At 43.6% G+C, this 19,138-nt stretch overlaps 3 protein-coding genes across 5 annotated transcripts in view; 1 reads left to right on the top strand and 2 right to left on the bottom strand.

The window, feature by feature from the left end:
- The first annotated feature begins 152 nt into the window (after nucleotides 1-152).
- Nucleotides 153-3,418, top strand: cfap107 (cilia and flagella associated protein 107). The gene is made up of 4 exons (XM_030420978.1): nucleotides 153-418; nucleotides 917-1,027; nucleotides 1,391-1,568; nucleotides 2,941-3,418. Exons 1-4 carry the CDS (start codon nucleotides 308-310, stop codon nucleotides 3,207-3,209), a joined length of 669 nt encoding a protein of 222 aa, XP_030276838.1. The 5' UTR covers nucleotides 153-307; the 3' UTR covers nucleotides 3,210-3,418.
- A 954-nt stretch (nucleotides 3,419-4,372) lies between these two features.
- klhdc7a (kelch domain containing 7A) lies at nucleotides 4,373-7,561 on the bottom strand. Its single transcript, XM_030419182.1, has one exon. The coding sequence runs from the start codon at nucleotides 7,432-7,434 to the stop codon at nucleotides 5,176-5,178; it is 2,259 nt and encodes a 752-aa protein (XP_030275042.1). The 5' UTR covers nucleotides 7,435-7,561; the 3' UTR covers nucleotides 4,373-5,175.
- Nucleotides 7,562-11,107: 3,546 nt separating this feature from the next.
- igsf21a (immunoglobin superfamily, member 21a) overlaps nucleotides 11,108-19,138 on the bottom strand; it is a 312,406-nt gene continuing 304,375 nt past the window's right edge. For all 3 annotated transcript variants that reach the window (XM_030420524.1, XM_030420522.1, XM_030420523.1), the window contains exon 10: nucleotides 11,108-12,424. In XM_030420524.1, the coding sequence (XP_030276384.1) occupies nucleotides 12,348-12,424 (77 nt within the window). In that variant the 3' untranslated portion in view covers nucleotides 11,108-12,347. The remainder of the gene's footprint in view (nucleotides 12,425-19,138) is intronic.

Here is a 19,138-nt window from a genome sequence, read left to right as displayed (position 1 = left end):
ACTCTCTGGCACCATTTTAACAATATAGAGTATACTGCTAAAAGGTAGAAGTCATGCCCTCGCCTTAAGGAATGTATTTCTTTTTAGCACAGATATGAGACTTCTCCCATTTGCTTCCAGGATGCTCTGCTTGCCTTCCCTTTCAGTGTTTGCCGTAGCCATGGCAACAGAGCTCTCCTATTTCCCCTGCACTGCCTGTGCTATTATGGAGCCAGGTGAAACCACCTACATGCTGTTTGATGAGCTAACCGTGTCCTAACAGGGCTTCAGACGTCCCCGGTTAGGTTTGTTTGACAGCAGGTAAGGCATGAACCTGAAAGCAGCGGCGCCGGATAAGTGGGCCCAAACCGGCTGGAGAATAGAGCAGAAGTATGCAAACAAGGTGCTGTTAGGCAACTGGGCGGAAGACAGGCTTCAGGTGAGAATTTCTGCTTGCTTATTTCACAAAATAAGCAGTTTCTAATTTAAGCACACAACTCAAATCGAGTGTGAGAACACAGACTGTGCCTTTTTTCATGCTGCCGACACAAAAAAATGACGTAAGACCGGTGGCAGCCCGCCAAGGGTTTTTGTAGCACCTCAGCTGGTAGTCAAATCTATAGCAAAGTGATTAGGCAGCCTCGGTTCAGCTACATCAGCACAGCCTCCTGGTGGGAGAGGCCTGAGCTGGAGACTAATTGCATTGACGTGAGGTTCGGCCACGGGCTGCTGGTTCAAGATCTGAGAGGAGAAATGACTTAAGGAATACTGTACAACAGTGCGGATCGATATTGAAGTGTGAGCTTTGCTGATCCTTGTGCTGGGCTCATTGCTCAAGTCCCCACATATCCCCCCCCCCACACAACCAACCCTCCTCTCTCCTCACTCCTTTCTCCTCTCTCCTCTTTGCGGTGTCTGTTTATTCTGTCCGACATAGTTCACTCGGGAGCCAAAGACAGACAACAGCACCAATCGTGTGGACTACGGGCCCCACTGGGACTTCGAGCCAGACGTCTTTGAGAGAAGATCTGCCCTGCTGAGAGCTGAGGTCAGCCTTAAACTGCTCTTTCATGGCATTAACACCAATTGAACGCCTGCCACAGCCCTGCGAGTCAGGGCTTTCTTCTCCACGTTGTGGCCACTTCTGCATAATATTGACGGCCGAGATAATGGCCTGTGATAAAACTCTGTATGAAAGCAGGTTTCTGGTCGGACTCAGCAGTCAGGAAAAATGCGTAAAATCATCAGTCCTACTGGGCACTTAGAGGCTAGTTAGAGCAATTTGCTGCTGTCACACAGTGAGCCTTTTGAAGATTATTGTAAAAGAAATGTCATGCCCTCTATATCTTAATCCAACGAAAGGCCTATGCATATAGGCCAAGTCGAAGCTACTGTGTATTGTCTCTTCCAGGGGCTTCCGTCCAAGTTGCTGTTTGCCCACCATGCCCCACCGTCCTCTCATTACTTGGTCACGCATTATGAAGAGAGCTACGGGCATAAGCACACCAATGCTTTGCCCACTCTGCGACCCTGGCATCCAGACAGCGGCTCGACATGGCAGCTTGAGAGGTCTGACCGGCCAATTTGTGGTAAGACCACAGTTTAAAGTGCCATGCCACCACCGCCTGACGGTACAGATTATAACTGGGAAATTATACATTCAAGTATTCAGGCACCAGCGCTATGAAATCTAGGGCAAGGGTTACCAAACTTTTTTTCCTTTGGAGGGCCAAAACTGAAACTTAAAGGTGAACTAAAAGCAAACACCTGTATTGTTTTGTTAATATGAACAGACAACCTTCCACCCACAAGTGTTCTGAAGTGCTTTTATTTCTGGATCGCTTCCATTTTACCTCGGAGTAGCAATTACCAACAACACAGGACAAACCATACGTTTATTCATTCATGTAATGCCAGGCTGCCTTTCCTCACAAGATTGCCAGTCAGCCTTCATTTTTCCTGAGAGTTTTTGTACCCGACGGCAGACAAAAATCGCATGAATGAAAGCGAGGTTCACAGCGTGCCAATTTAAACTGCGATGGTGTCATTATTCTATAGCCTCTTCATTGCGTAGCCAACATTTACTTCATGATGATAAAGATACGTAAGGGTGCGAAGCATACGAAGAGTTCACCCAAAAAGAAAATCCAGTCGTCATCTACTGACAACCATGATGATGAAAAAAAAAACAGGGTTGCAGCATTTTCCTAAACAACTGAAGTAGCTGGGGACTTTTTAAAAACATTAAACTGCTCCCTACAGATCCTTCGGCACAATCTGAGTCTCCTGAATCCCTGAGAGCCCACATTGATTCGAAAAGACAATATTTACACCCTAATGTGGGTAGAGCTGACTGCACCCACTTCTGATGGGCTGCACACTGATACTTGTATTTTAACAGCCACAGTGAGGATTTTGGCTTTAACGAGGTGGTGAGTAATGACTTTTCAATTTCATTTTGGGATAACGGGGTTTCTACGGGCTGGGATTGCACCAGACAAGCTGTAAGGAACCATTTTGTGTTTATTTTCTGCTGTATTTTAGTCACCATGTACTTCAGACGTCACCATGTACTCTGCCTGCCACTGGGATTATGCAAAAATTATCAATTTTTAGGGATCCCACATAAGCAGATAAATTTCCTCCACACAAAACAAACAGTATGAAAAAGCCATTCAATGCTTGGAAAAGCTCCTCTGCTGGAAACATCTGACGCTCCAAATCAAATCTTTTGGTGGCCAACTTTGGGCCTGTGGGGCTCTGCTTCGAGCAGCCCTGCTCTGGAGCAAACATACTTCAGCGCATTAAATTTTGTATGGACGAAACACATCAGCAGTTGTGCTCATGAACAATTAAATCTGGGTGGCCCCAGATGCCTTTTATTGTTCCAAATCACTCACCAGTGTAATTAATGGCTGCAGTAACATGGTAGTTAACTTTCTCTTCTGGGTTTCTTTACAGCCCTTCACACCGGCTCTGGCCCTCCGCGGTCCACAAAGGCCCGTTTGGAAAAGCAGCAGTCACACCTCCCATCACCGACCGTGTACAGGTCAGCATACCAAAGGCACCCACTTAGTTCCTTCTGCCAGCGCCACTTTTCCAGGGCTCCACGCGTGCTCTCCAGCCACCTACACGCATCCAATCACAACAACAAGGACCTGGATCTGAGAGGGCGCTCCCTGTTACAAATCCCGGATCCCGGTTTCGGTCGGCGTCCACAATCACAATAGGCTCAGAGGCGACACCGTAGCTCTTGAATCGCCTCACATGCTGCTTGTTAATTTAGAAGCAGTGATCAAAGTGGTGCGGCTCTGAGGTTCCTCTTTTTAGTCAGCCTCATGAAAAAAAAAATGTAACAGAACAGAACCATTTGGGAAATCAAAAGGAATTAAAAAAATTAAACATGATTCTCATTATGTCGCCGTGAGGACTACAGACAGTTTACTGTGTGTTGTGTGCTGATTTGCTACGGTGTTTATATGTGTGTGTGTGTGTGTGTGTGTGCAACAAGCAGAAAAGTGGGGACTATAAATTATGTCCGCCCCTTCCAGAGGATAATTATATGCAAATTCTTCCTCTCTCCGCACAGTTAATGTCTGAAACTCAGAGTGGGCTGTTAGTGTTACCCTAGATACTCTGTGGGGGGAGAAAAATATCTGAAAAGGATGAGAAATAATAATAATAATAATAAAAAGGTGTTGATGCCAGAACTAACCTGAATATTCAGGCGACACCAGAAGCCATGAGTCATCCGAGGCAACATCTGAAGGGACACGTCTAACTCTCATTCCATTAGGTGTTTAGTTACAGGGAATCAAAGTGTTTAATTAGGATGAATCAAAGATGCTTATGTTTGATGGTCAACCATCTGCGTCTGCCTCCCCGCTCCCCGCCTGCCTGCTGCCTTACAGTGCAGCTGAAGCCCTCTGTTTCACACACTGTTAGCTAGTTAGTCACTCTGCTGTGCTCCTGATGCCTGCGTGTCACATGACGTCTCTGTGTTTTGTGGGAAGTCTCCGGCTTAATGTGTCTGACCCGGGGCACTGCTGTGGTTGCACTGTGAGCCACATGATGGTGCTATAGCAGCACGTCACTCCCCGGAAAAGCTGTCAGTGTGTCTTTGAGGTCCCCGGTGTTACAGTGTGTACAGTGAAAGATTGCAAATGAGCAAACAATGAGGGGTTTAATATTTGTATCCTCCTTATGCATATTTCCATCGTTAATGTAATTGCCTAAACGTTTAGAAAAAAAAAAAATGAATAAAAACCAGTTGTGTTTGGATTGCTGTGTGTTATTCTGCCATTGGTTATCATCAGCCGCACCGATACTGGAACAGACATGTGGATTAATACCAGTAATTGTGGATTAATGGGCAATGAATGACAAATTAATGTATTTCTTTGATGTTTATGGAGCAATAGATGACGAAAACAAAGAGGCTCAGATGTCAAAATGAAAAACAATCAGCTCAGTCAAGATTAAAACAGATGGCTACCAAAGGAGAATGGCTCAAATTATAAAAATAACTTCAAGTCTGAGTGTTGGAAGAGTTTCAAAAGTAATGACGAATGCTTTTACAAGCACACCTATTTATAATGTAAGACAAACCCATTTATACCCTGTCATACTTAAAGAGCAACTGTAGATAATTGCATTGTATCCAGGCCACTGTGTAAGTTATACTCGTGCCCTACACGGCGCAGCAGTGATACATTATCGCTATATTGCCCAATCTCTGTAATGCGTTAGAGCTGAATGAACTCATTTACTTCTAGTCTTACTTATGAATTATCTTTATAGCGAAAGAGGTTAAGCATCTGGGATGATATAAAACTGAGTTAATGGCAGGAAGGAGTGGCAAATCAAGAAGCAAACAGTTTACATGGCAGCACACCCTGCGTAAATCTAAGCAAACAATAGTTTGACTACCATTGAGAGTCTCATACTTCACGTCTACTGCCGGGAGCCGAGACATAAGCAACACACATTTCTTTGTGTAATACCCAATCCAGCCAAATAAAGAAACAGAAGCTTGGTGGGAAGGTGATCCTGGTAACACTTCAGAGAAATGACAACACCGTGGTTACAGTTTTTGCATCATTTGGGGTTCAGCATAAACCCACTCAGTCAACAAGAAACTTGTAGGGATACTCCATCACCGCCTAATCTCATCATCGATGAAAAACTGAGTTCTCGTTAAACGCTGGTCTGCCGGGGCTTCTTATCAGGTAGTGAGAGGACAAAGGGGAAAAGTATGCCCTTTGCCGCGGTGAGGACACTCAAAGTCTCATCCATGAAAGCAGGAGAGATTTCATCAGCCTCAAACCTCATGGTGAACTGGCGGCTGACACAAAAGATCTTGTCGTCCATTCTGACACACTGGAAGGCCGGGCAGTGCTGAAGCCGCTTGGAGCTGCACTCGTACCACAGTCGAGCCACTGTGTGGTAGCGGTACACGCTGACACCCAGCAGCGGGTTGGTATCAAACCGGTACAGAAATCTCCCCACAGCGACCATGTCTGCAGTTCTGTCTTTGCTGCTGAGTAACAGACTTGGCCTCCAGGTGTTGGTTTTGGGGCTGTAGCGCAGAAGCATGTATCGGAGCGTTCCCCCGGAAACAAAAAGCTCTCCGTTGCACACTGTGACGTGATGCGCCACAGCGAATGTCTCATTAGGCAGTGGAGCCACAAACGTCCATCTGTCCAATCGCGGGTCATAGCGCTCCACTGAGGAAAGGCACTCCCCTCCGATGGCGTAGATGTAGCCCTCCAGAGCTGCCAGTTTGCAGCGTGGCCTGGCTTCATTCATGGGACTGATCTCCTTCCAAATGGATGTCAAAGGATTGTAGCAAAACACTCGCTTTGAGGGTGTCATTTCTCTGTCTGTGCCTTGGCAGCCCACTGCCACAAATAAGTAGTTATCCATTGTGCACATGGCACAGGCTTTGGAGATGACCTCCGGTGGGATGAGGCAGAGTGTATGCCAGGCATCTTTGTAGTCATCATAATAGTACATTGCACTGGATGTCCTCCTCTGCTCTGTCTCTGCTGTCTGTCCTGCTGTGTTCCTCGCCCAGTCCTGTGGGTCCATGTCTGCCACCATGACGAACCTTCTCCCTCTCATTCTCTGCTTCTGGATTCGTTCCCGCTCCCCAGCCATCAGCCGACCATAAAGGTTGGGCTCCCTGAGCACCTGTAGGTAGTTGTCTGACATGACTCCCAGGGCTGCTTGCTGCACAGAGGTCTGTCCGTGTTTCTTAGCCAAGTACAGCGTCTCCACACAGTTGCCCAGATCAAGTTGACTCCTCAACTTTTCAAAATCTATGCTGTCAAGGGCTTTTGCTGGAAGGTGTAGAAATGGAGCCCCTGTTACAGACTCTAGATCTGCCCCCTCCCTCAAATTAAGATCTTTGCTGTCTGTGGAGCTAAAGATCATAGTGTGAACAGAGATGGTCTCATCGCTGGCTGAGACCACAGTGTGAGTCATTTGAGTTGAGGCTCTTGATGTTAGAGAGGGGATGGAGAGCTCAGACTGCTCAGCTGCAGACAGATAGCTCTCCTTGCGTAGGAGTGCGGGCCTTGCGGGGTGCCTCAGCTTGAGGCTTCCCAGTGCGGACGAATCCTCAGCAGTTCTTTGTGGTAAAACCAGATCACGCATAATGATGGGAGATTCTGTAGGGCTACTGCCACGACTTCCAAACTCCCCCGAGTTTGACTCAGAGTTTCTCTCAAACTGGCCCGGCATAGTATTTGAGTCTGTAATCGAGTGAGAGCAAGATTCCACAAAATAATCATATATCTTTCCGCGCACAATCTGGTCTCCTGTTCCTTCCAGCACCACGTTCGCATCCTCCACTTTGATCTCCGCCTTGGAGAGGAAGCTGGAGTAAGCCCCCTGGCGTTCAAAGTCTTGCCTTAACTCCCTGCCCACACCCACGCTGCCCTCCAGCTTCTGCAAAAAGCACGGGGAGCGGCGCCCCGTTGTACTGGCTATCCCGCTCTCTGCTGGATGAGGAAGGTTCAAAGCAGATCCAAATGAAATATTACTGGTGGCAACCTCCGCCGGCTTCTGATGAGTGAGGATCTCTCCTTTCAAGCCGAAAGCTTTGTCACCGTATGCATCCTCATTCTTTTCAGCCTGGCTTGGCGTTTCCTCGATGTTGTCGGATGTCTGGTCGTCAGTGGCTGAGGATGTGTGCGAGGGCCTGGGTTGCTCGGCCTCGACACTGATGTCAGGCTTTTGCGAGTTCTGACAGCGGAGAGTCGTCTTGCAGTTTTGGCAGGTGGCATTTTCTGTCTCTTTGTTGTCTTTGACACGGACCTGAATTTTCTTCGCCTCCCTGGAGCTGTAAAACCTGTAGGCCCAAGACACCAGCAGCACCGCAGCCACAGAAAGGCTCAGTTTCAACAGCAGCTGCATGTCGAACTGGACTCCCAAAAGCTCTGCGATGGGCATAGCTGTAGCAGTGATGGCAGGGACGACTGGTTGACTGATCCTATTGAATGTTACTGTCGATGCGTCTCAGCTGATGGTAGCATGCTGTCTGGCTTTCATTGTTAAAGAGCTGCTGTGATCTGATGACTGCGTCTGCTGCCCAGAGGATCAAGTGGAAAGTGATACCTGTAGAGGAGCTATTTGCATCCCTGGCTCTGGAGAGGCGGAGCACTGGTCATGCACCACCTGTGTCGAGGCAGATGCAGATTCAAAACCCATACACAGAATATGTAAATACCACATAGATCAATATTTGCTTATGCAACAGTCTGACTCACACAAGTTTTTTCCCCTAATGTCTTCAAAACAACTTTCTGAATAAACTCTAATCCCAACTTTATTCGAGCCATCTTGTTGTTGTTGCTGCAGCTTTCACTCTGTGTTTATGTGAAAAGGAGTGGTTCAGGTCACGCTCTTTAATGCCAATTTCTGAAAATCTCTGTGAAATATTATGATAGATCACACCCCTTAACTCGCTCAGACACATGGCTGGAGCTGCGGGAGGAAAACAGGGTTTGAATAAGGGGTGGGGAGTGATGATAGGTGACATTTATCAAATACTTAATAACCAGGATACATCTGTTTGCACAGCCATGCCACAGATCAAAGGTCCTTCTCTGTGCCAGAGCAGATGCTTAAATTGCTCTCTCTAAAGAGAAGCTCAAGACTGCTGCCCAACAAGGAAATGGCAGGCAGTCACTTGGTATTATGAACACATGGAACTGTGAATAATACAGATAACCGTCTGAAGAATCCCAGATGACAGTGTCATTCATTTCCATACGCTATACATACATCTGTGTCGCATGGGAGCCGTGTCACTCAGTCACTTGCTGTCAGGCTGTCGTTTGTGTTGCTGATAACACACTTGAGCGAGGCTGCGGTCAACAACAGGACAGTGTTTATTTTAATAGCACTCTGTGGAGCATTTGAAAGGTGCGTCACGAGGAGAGGCACATAGAGGGGTGTGTCAGGTGTTGTAGCTGACATGGGGACTGTTTGGTCATCTGATAGCTGAGCCTTGCAGACGACATAAAGGAAACCGGATTCTGCAAGCATGGCTGACTGCTGAATAATTCACAGCTGGGCCGCAGAGGCAGCTTCTTATTCTCACCACTGCTCCCAGCTCAGGTGAACTATTCAGAAAGCGCTGAGAATAAAAAAAAAAAAGAAATGTGATTGTCAGCCATGTGCATTGTTGTAGGGGAGGTACCCTCACCTCTTTGTGTACCAGCCATCATAGGTGTGCAACATGCGACTGAACAAGAACAGAGGACACAAAAGGCACATTTTTAAACAGGTGTTTGCTGCTTTTTCGCTCCTGATTAGTGAAGCATGGCAGGCAGCAGAGGAGTGTGGAAAAAAAAAGCGATGTAGCTGAGGTAGGCTCAAAGTTTACCCATAAAGTTCATCCAAAGTTATTAACAGCCTTGGTTTACAGTTAGCTAACAAATGTGCACACAAAAAGCCTGCTCTTGTTATCACGTTGACGATAATTATGGACAATCATCGCTGAATGGAAGAATAAAATGCTTCACAGCAGCGGAAACATTTTATAGATGTTATGACGGTTACATGAAATGCACATACACACACACAAACACACACACACACGCTCACACATGCAAAGTTATGATGCACCTCTTCTCCTGGCATAGTTATATGATGACAATTTGCACCTTCTCTAATGTGTTCAGAAATGGTGGTGGGCTTGTTTTTCTCTCTTGAATGTGAAGTGAGTTAAAAAGCTAAAAAGCACAGAAGAGCCCCTTGAATCAAAATTAAAATGATAGCTGACTTATAATGCTACACAGTGGGTGGACAAGGATTCATGCACCAAAAAAAAAAAAAAAAAATTAATTCAAAGCGCATAGTACAGTCTGTTAATAATGTTTGTGCTATGCAGCTCTCATCTCCAGAATCCGGGAATATGGATTGTACTTTGGCAAGGTGAGCCGATATCCCAAACGGATAGGTCTATCCTCTCCATTCGACTAAGCCTTTAAAAATGTCTCCTCTTACCTCCCACCCGCTTTAAACCATAATCCCTTAATACATGTTGTGTCCTTAGAATAGTTTAAATTGCGATTCTTGTGAAGTCCAAAAAAATGTGGGATTACTTTGCATTAAGCTACTCTTCGCAGTGTCAGAGAGTACAAACTACGAGCGGTTAACAGCAATGTCAGAATCTCCTTCAAGTCATGTCGGGGTCTGTTCAATCAGAAATATCTGAAACAAAGTCATTTTTTTGAGCTTTGCGTGAAATTGAGCAGGCATAGAAATGAGTCTCTCTCTCAGCCTATGCAGACTGTCCTTCAGATTCTCCTTTACGGTGAGTTAAGATTAGATACAGTACTACTTCTATATGACCGCAAATCTAATGGTAAGGAGGTGATGCTGCAATTACAAAGAAACCTTTTTTCCAAAATTTCTTGGAAATGACCCCCAAATTACCACAATAACTACCCCCAAAATGTATCAAGAATTACCCCACTATTATTTAATGATAATAATTCTGCTACTTTCCATCAAGCAGTTAATACATATCTGATCATTTCTTTAATGTTCTTCCAGGAAATGTCTGATTAAGTGCTTAACTTCTGCTGATCATGCTATTTTAATTTCCTACCAGTTTCTGTCCAACTTCTGCAGGTCAGTAAATTGAAGATAACAATCAGGCTTCCTTTCACTTTCCTGCCACACTCCCCCACTCTCTCTCTCTCTAAGGCACAGCTGTTAAACGCAGATAATCAGATGACAGTGAAGATTAATCTTTTTGTTCCCGTAATTAATTAATTTGCCTTTGTTTTGCTGTCGTTAAATACAAAAATGGGGACATTTAACCCAAGTGGAGTGAAAATATATTCAATTGGCAATCAAGTAATTAAATAATTAAGACTGCAATGACAGTAATTGGTGTAAAAGTAACTGGTTAACAAAATTACTTCTATATACAGACCTGCAAAAGGTGGGCAGGAATAGTATATATATATATATATATATAAGCTGCAACAACTCATTTCATTTTAACGGCCTGCTGACGTTAGACAGAAACTAGTGGAAGTTAAGATGCTGTGTTGAGAAGATGTTGGCCAGAAACCAACTGGAAATCATCTGCAATTGCTTACTCGAGTTGAGTGACCTGCTGAGGGGAAGTTCAACAGAAAACTAGTTGGGAAATCAAGCTGCAACAACTCACTTAATCTCAGTGGCCTGCTGAGGGGAAGTTAGACTAATTTGGAGCCAAATTGGTATGATCAGCAGATGTTAGCCAGAAAACAGTTGGAAGTTTTCTGGAAATATATCAAAGAAACAACCAGTTATTTATTTACTGCTTATTGGAAAACAGCAGAATATCATTAGTAAGTCATGTTGAAGTAATTTTCATAACATCTGTGGCATTGTGGTAATTTGGGGGTGATTTAGAAGACATTTCAAATATGTTTCTTGCCAATCACCGCCTAGTTACCATGAAATTTGCGGTAAAAAAGAACCAGTTGCATTCATCCCTGTAGCAATCTAGACGTTAAGGTGTGCGCAATATCACCGACACCAAGCATGAGAAGGCTGAGGATTGCACAGATATACTGCTGAACATGTCGAAACACAGTAATACAAGTAAAGTCAAGGCTTGTAAGTTTTATCATCTCTCCATTTTAATACAGGTGAAATGAAACAAATGCAACAACCCTGTTTACACACGCTGCATCAAGGTGAGCACCTCCCTGGAATGGCTGCTAAAATGATCCTACTAGTACTGTAAATGTCTGGGTAAGAGTTACGTATTGTACACAATGTAGGTCACTTAAGATAGTATGTCACAAGTAAATAACTTGATTACAGGCCAGTGACAATGAGTTGCAGTGCTGTCAATTGCAACACGCCAAAAGGAGAAAGAATTTTCAAACGTCACATGCACCACAACCCCAAAACAGCAGACATATGTTAGATAATTTTTTTTTTTTTTCACTCTGTCCTTGGAGACCTGCCATAGAGATATAAAAAGCCCAAATGAGAAACAGAAAGGCTGTGAATGTGTCCGTCCTTCCAGCCAAGAAGTATCTCTGAAAACAGTGTCGAATGAAGTACAAACAAAGGCGGAGAAGTGAAAACTCCAGCTGTCTCAGCAACCATCCCTCACCGTAACCCATATAACCTCTTTAATTATTTTCAATATTTACACTGATGTACACAAAATACACTCAAAAAGGAGATTTTTTTTTTTTTCTAGTTTCTCAACGCATTTTAAATCCTCTTGTACATTCCGAGCCTTCAGAAGAAAAAGGAAATAGGTGTATATTAATAAAAAAAGAATGTTCTCTTGGAGCATCTGTGTCTGTTCCCCCGTGGTTTATCAGCTTGTTGCTAATCAGGTGCATCCCAGGACATGTAACAGACGGGTGTGGTTGATACGGTGGCACAGCCTACGCCAGTTCCACGTTCACATTTCAGTCAACACCAAATGACACTTTTTGACTCATCAAAATAAAATCCAAAATGCTTTTTTCTTTTCCGTTTCAAATCAACTGATTTTTATTGATCAACAGGCAGACGTGGGACAAGAAACAAAAAGAGGTGTAACTGGGCAGGGCTATATAGGAGGTGGTTATTGTCATGTTCGTCACGTTGTTCTTTTGATATCATAATCTTGGTTATTATTTTTGTTACAAAAACAGTGGCGCGTCATCCTGCGGTGGTACTGTTTCCTGATCGACTGACGCATGGAGGGCCTCTTGATGACTGGAGAAGGCTTGCGGGATTCGTGGAAAGTGTGTGTGTGGAATGTTGTGTAAGAAGGGCAAGTTATGTGTGTGTGTGCGTATGTGTGTGTGTGTGTATGTGTGAGTGGGTGAGAGTGTCTTGGATGAGGGGTTTCACGTCAGTTCCACTGTCACTGTAAGGACAAGTGCCATCCACGTCAATCCAAGCAGGTCCATGCGCGAGGCTCCATCTACAGACACAGAAGAGACAGCGGATCAGACAAGAGACACACACTCCCTCCGTCTGCTGTTCAATCAATCGGCAAGGTCAGATCTCGAAAACCTGGATTTTAATACATGGATCTAAAAGATTTTGATTGGCAAACACAATGAATGTAAAAATGTCCTGGTACATTTCAGAAGGAGAATCTTTATTCATCACATACAATCATACCGAGCACAGCGCAGTGAAACATGTACTCTGCTCTTAACCAGGCGGTGGGCAGCCATCGTTCAGCGCCCGGGGACCAACTCTCGATCCAAGCCAGTGCCTCGGTCGAGGCCACTGACTGGAGAATTAACCTAATATACATGTTTTTGATGTGTGTGGAAACTGGAGCACCCGGAGGAAACCCACGCTGGCACGGGTTGAACATGCAAATTTCACACAAAAAGGCCCTGCGCCGATCGTGGCGCCAGTGCTTAAATTGGCCAAATATATATATCTATATATATATATATATATATATATATATATATATATATATATATATATATATATATATATATATATATATATATATATATATTTGTTATATTTATATTTTTATTATATATTATATTTAAATCCACCCAGATGACCGGTTCTGATTTGTAGCTGACATCATAATATGAAACAGCGGCTTCTTGTCTGAAAGAAGCAGACGATCCAATTAGCGCCGCAGGAGACTTACAATTAGGCAATCAGTGCCATGGGCAGGACTGAGGCTGTATTCAGAACAAATCCAGAGTGCGCCTAAAGTGCAGCACTTCCCATTCATTCTAATGAGGTAAGAGCAAAAAAAAAAAAAAAAAAAAAAAAATGCAGCCGGTGTGGTGGGAAAGTTGTAACTGACTCAACTTTTGGAGGAACACAGCCGGACGTCATGTTATTGTGGCCAATCATGTACTAATCGGTGGGGGTTAAGGTTTACAGCGCTACGTCACACAAACGGGCCATAGGGTGACACTCCCACACTGCTGAACCACCCTGAGGCGTTGCGCCGTTTTCATGCTGTTATCAAGCTGTGTGCTGGAACCAACGCAGTGGAGTAACTATTTTAACTTTAACATTACAATGACCCGATAGCAATGTAACAAAAATGGCAACCGCTGTCGACGAGATACACAGCTGTGAGAGAGTAATGCTGTGTTCCGACCAAACACAATGCAAATTATTCGTTCACGCGGCTGATTTCGGAACCTTGATAATAATAATCATTACTCATGTCTGTTTGCGGACATCTAGAGCTGTGCGATAACACATCTACTTGTACCCCGTCGGAACAAATAAGATGCTGACGTGGAGGGATGTGAGCCAGAAGGTCAGACTACCTGGTAGGTCACGTCTGCACAGCACAGCTCTGATCAATCTGAACTCCATTCAGGGAACAAGCATTTTAAAAGTTGTTTGCGTGTTGTCTAGCCGACAGACCTGACAAAGTGTGAACTGAGGCTTTTAACAAGGTGGCATTATGATGTTATTTTGTCCTTCCATTTTCTGCTGTTAGATCACAGAGAAATCTCTTTGTTTTAGGTTCATACTGATGTGCTGTGTGTTTGTGGATATTTCATGTTGTGCTAGCAGAAGCGATGAAAAATCTAAATCAAATCCCCACGATAGAACTCATGCGAGCAATGCAACGCAAATATTTTTCAATGCATTTGGTCTGAGTGCTGCATAAATTGACAAACATGACTGATATAAGGCAAGATTATATTGTTTTCTTTCTGATTTTTTTTTTTTAATGAGATCATTGCTCTACTTCAACAATCAAACCTTCACTGTGACACATCTAAACTTGTCTGTATTTCAAGTATTCCATAACATTCACTAGGCAGTTGATTGAACAATAACATAATTGAATTTAACTTAAATGCATTCATATATATTCCCTTTGTGTGGGAAGTTTACTTGAAGTCACACTTCTGTCTTAGACTGGATTTGTCGTGACTTGATGACAGTCATGTTGATGATAAAGACACCAGATAAACCCTCTTTCTCTCAGAGCATTCATTATCGGAAAAATGTTGTTGTTCCTTGAAGTGCCCAATAATGATATGCAGTCAAGTCGATTTTATTTATGTGGCCCGATATCACAAATTGCCTCGAGGGGCGTTACGATCTGTAGAGCATATGGCGCGTTCAATCATTAGACCCTCGACGTGGATCACAGAAAACTCCCTATTAAAGGTTTTTTTTTTAAAACAAATGGAATAAACCTCAGCAAGAGCAACGGAGGAGGAATAGTTTTTTTTCTGGAGTGGACAGACATACAATAAATGTCTGCACAGAACAGACCAACAAAATAGAATTACAGGATGGACCATCGGGATGAGGACAAAAAGATGGATTGTATATATGAAGAATATGGATCCTGAAGGACGTCGATGTCTATAAACAGCAAAGGTATATGACAACACCGGTGTCCCCACATGGCCTCTGGTGCATTTCAGACAAACACAAAGACTATATTTCTTTCTCAATATTTGAAGAGTGCACAGATAAAGTAAAATGACGAGTGAAGCCATGTTTTTATTTCTTTATGTGTCGGACTTGTTGTTCTTATGCCCACGGCGGGGATGCTACATTATAGCGCCAATGATCAGCAGAGACAGCAGCTTTACTCTGCCATTGTTTTCTGTAGCTCCCTCGTGGACGCCGGACAGAGAGAGGCGGTAGAAACTAGAGCTGTTGTGGGAGGGAAGTTGTGACCGGCTGTGGGTGTGGTTTTGCTGACATAACCAACAGTTTGCTCAGACTGTGCCAAGTTAGTTGACACACCAGCGATCACAATGTGGAGCTGACCACAGCAGGGACTCATTAGTGTCTGGGCACGATGTGATATCAGCATGTTGGTTTCCTGGAACATCATAACTAATGTTGCTCCAGAGACCCTCATTGAAACTGACCAATTACATTTTTTGTAATGACATGGCTTAGCAACCTGGGGAAAAAAGATTTTTAAAAAATGTGCGAATGGGAGAAGTTAATGTTTCAAACAAGGGATATCAATTTCTTTCATTGATAGCTGGCTGCCTTGACAACCGATCATTGGTTAATCCTTCATAATGTATGAAAAATGTCTGTAGGCTACATTAATAGAAAAACACATGAAGTGAACACCAAGTTACTTGAATAATTAAGGAAATAATACAGCGTAATGACTTCCTTTTAAATAGCGGTGCTCCTGTCTGATGCTAACTGGTCCAACAAAAATCCAACCCGATACTGAAGCTACAAAACGGCTAAAATGTAATAATATCCAGTTTGGATCAAATGTCTTTTTGTATTTTATTAAAATGACAAATTACTTGTGTTTTCAATTAAATACAATATTTGATAAGCAAGTATCTGACTAATCATTAATCAGTGACACTCCTATTTCAAACAAGTGTTTAGTATTGTGAAAGGGTCTATTTAACCCCAAACCATGTTTGCCTAATCTAACCAAACAGCTGCAGAAAACTGAAAGAAAATGGAAAAAGACAGCTGAAGTTTGTGTCAAAATAACACGTGGACAGTATATAATATGTTGCAAAGAGGATACAAACCCCAATATCTTGAGTGAGAGTCTTGTTCAAGAACCAGCTCTACCAAAATGGCCTGCGCTGGGTTCATTTTTTAGATGCTGTTTCATAAGTTTAATTGGTGCTGGAATCAACATTAATTACAATGTTCCAGAAACAACACCAACATGATACGCAAAGCTATTACATCACAACAACGTGATTGGTCAGTTTGAACGATGGTCCTGGTACAACATTAATCAGACACAACGAGTGGTTAGACGAGTAGTTCCATAACTGAATGAACAAGCTGTTCTCGGCGGAGAAAAAGGTCCCAGAACACTGTTAGAATCTGGAGAGGTAGCAGGGTCCGGCAAACAAAGTACAACAGTATGAAGTTGTGTTGCCCTTTAAGGTCAGCTTATTTATTCTGTTTATTCAGTTAAGAAAACCAAGAGGGTTGGTTTATCTAGTTTGTTTAGGCATCAAAAAATCAGTCAGTGGAGATATTTTTCTTCTGATTATGATGTCGTCCCCAAAACTACACAGTGCTCCTTTAACTAAACAGCTTGGAGGAGCTTTTATTGATTTAATTACATTGATTTTATTCTTCCCTGTGCTTTGTAAACTTGTCTGTATTTGTATGTATGTATCTGCATTGTTGTTAAAGGACATCGAATAACCTCTGTGTGTGACAACGTGCCACAGGAATAAACTTTGGCTCACTCCCAACTCATCAACTGCGGCACTTTAGGTATAAAACTGTCACAGTTTGATTGGGTTTTGGAAAATATCCTGCTTTGGTTTAAAATAATGTAAATTGAGTTGTCAGGTTTGACTTTTGGTTACCACCCTGACCTGCTCCAGATATCAGGTGTCCTTAAAGCGTTGGGCCACTGCCCAAGCAGCCGTATTCGACTCAGTGGGAGGGAGAACAGGCTGCTGATTCAGTCCAGTGAGTCTGGGTGATAAAATATTGTCCACGATGCTGAGAAGCACCGACTTAATCATTGTGAGTCGTATCATGAACAATTGGATCACATGACTGTCTGGATTGTCTAAATTAAACTGTCAGCGTCTCCTAATGGCTCCCTAATGAATGTTAAATCTCCACACAACTAAATATTGCGATATTTCATACATGGCATATTCTCCTCTGTTTACGCGTGTCGCACAACATCAGAAAACAACAACTGGATCTTCTCAATGAATATCTCATTCTGTAATGGGCTCATCCAACCGTAAGATCATCATCTGAGGTCCCCTTCCAGTCTACAATCAGAGATGCAAGTCGCCCGGCCATCTGTTTGCCTTCAGTTTTTGGCTCAGACCTCAATGAATTTCTGCCAACCTGAATTTGAACTGGGACTGATTTCTGTGGCAGCGTGCTCTTTTTAATAAAGGATAACTCTACCTCAGTTGTGCGGAGCCTGAAATGCAAGCCGCTGAAAAACACGACGGCTTTGACTCCAGAGAAGGTTTAAGTCAAGTTAGCTGTCTGTGCAAACCCGTCTTGATATTTCCAAATGTGGCGACGACGCATCTGTTTTGTACTCCTACCGGTCCGGTTCCAGTCTGTGCTCTGACCTCTCTTATGAAAGAGGATTTCAAATTAGCATTTTCGCATGGCATCGCTGTGCAAAATGACAGATGCAGCATGTCTGCCAAAAATCTCAAAATGCAGATTGCTTGATTTTCGCTCCTGGCACTTATGCTGCTGTTATTTTTGAGTCAATGAGTCCATCATTTAAGACTTTGTTGGTTGTAATGAGTTTCACTTTACGATTGTGCAACCGTGTCTCGGGTGACTCATTTCCCAGTATGAGGTGATAACCCCAAACCATCGACACTTGCACCCGCCCAGGCTGACAGGCACAGCACCGTGCAGCAGAGAATATGTCACATTTTTGTACTCAATTTCACTCATCTCTTAAATTCTGTTCATTGCCATACAGTGCGGCTTGACAACTTCTCCGGGAGACTGGAATTCTGACAGAGATGAATGAATATAACCCCTCATGGGAAGCGTAGTTTTCTCGCCTGCTGCGGCCCTGACTGACTGACAAGGGTGGTCCTTTTCACTCGCACCAGAACGAGGAGTTGGGTATTCAGCCATTAAGCGACCGTGCACGTGTGCGTTGACCTCTTGGGGCCATGTTGTACACCAATTTGACTTGCATGCAAGGCATGTCTGTGCGTCCATGCTGACCTGATTCTGTCCTTGCTGTGACACACCTGCTCCTGCGCTTACCATAGCATTTGCATATTCAGATTTGCATCCCTAAGATACGACTGGCAGAGGCGAGGAAAGGGGTGTTGGGGGGGAGAGGCGGAAAAAACAAAGAGCGAAAAAAGGAAGAGAGACAGAGAAATTGAGAGTGGGAGAAGACGAGAGGCAAATAATGAGCTGTTTTTAAAGTAGGAAACAGGAAAAGCCAGAAAAAGAGTGGAGCCCACGTCAGACTACAAGACTGCTCAGATCTCATCTGACGAGGGCAGTTCAGCTTAAAGACAGCTCCGCTTGCCATCTGCTTTGGAATCTGTTTGCAGTCTAGGCTGGGAACAACATGGGTGTCACACGCATGCACAGGGGATTATACACTATGTAATTATGCCATTCAAATACATTTTCCACTTCATCAACAGTAGCTCATTGTGGGGAAAAAGAAACTATTACAACACAGGTGCTCTATTGATTCTTGCTTTTCACGGTACATAAGTTACAATTAACTCTTGGTGCACATTACTGATATATTTTACGGACTAATGTTCAGGATTTTTCCACTGATCACTAATTACTGCACTGAACTGACCAAGATATGCTGCCACATTACACTAATTATAGCCTTTTATTGTGCTTGGAGGAAATGTAGCTTGAAGTCTTGCTTATATAAACTAATCTATATGTTGTATTTATTCAGTCTGATTGCTATTTCCACAGGGTCACACTCTGACCACTTGATACTTAGGGAGACCATCTGACAAGAGACTTAAGTGTGGCTGTTTAGCCAGATTTGGATATTTCTTTCCCTCTGAGCTGACCATAAGGCCTGACTTTCTGCACATCTGCATCTGAATTGTGAGCTAAGCCGAAGAGGAAAAAGTAGGACGCATAAATATGATGGAAGGGGGAGAGACAGATGAGTGAGGGAGGGGGAAATAAGGTGGTGAGGAAGGGAAGATGAACCAGGAATGGA

Source organism: Sparus aurata, chromosome 6 (assembly GCF_900880675.1).
Source record: "Sparus aurata chromosome 6, fSpaAur1.1, whole genome shotgun sequence".
Taxonomy (NCBI): domain Eukaryota; kingdom Metazoa; phylum Chordata; class Actinopteri; order Spariformes; family Sparidae; genus Sparus; species Sparus aurata.
Note: the sequence above shows the minus strand (reverse complement) of the source record. Positions and strands in the feature narration are given on the sequence as shown.

Excerpts from the sequence above, each read along its gene's own strand:
- cfap107 (XM_030420978.1), top strand. The coding sequence starts at position 308 with ATGAACCTGAAAGCAGCGGCGCCGGATAAGTGGGCCCAAACCGGCTGG. Across the intron at positions 419-916 it reads GGGCGGAAGACAGGCTTCAG|TTCACTCGGGAGCCAAAGAC; the intron begins GTGAGAATTTCT and ends TGTCCGACATAG. Across the intron at positions 1,028-1,390 it reads CTGCCCTGCTGAGAGCTGAG|GGGCTTCCGTCCAAGTTGCT; the intron begins GTCAGCCTTAAA and ends TGTCTCTTCCAG.
- klhdc7a (XM_030419182.1), bottom strand. The coding sequence starts at position 7,434 with ATGCCCATCGCAGAGCTTTTGGGAGTCCAGTTCGACATGCAGCTGCTG.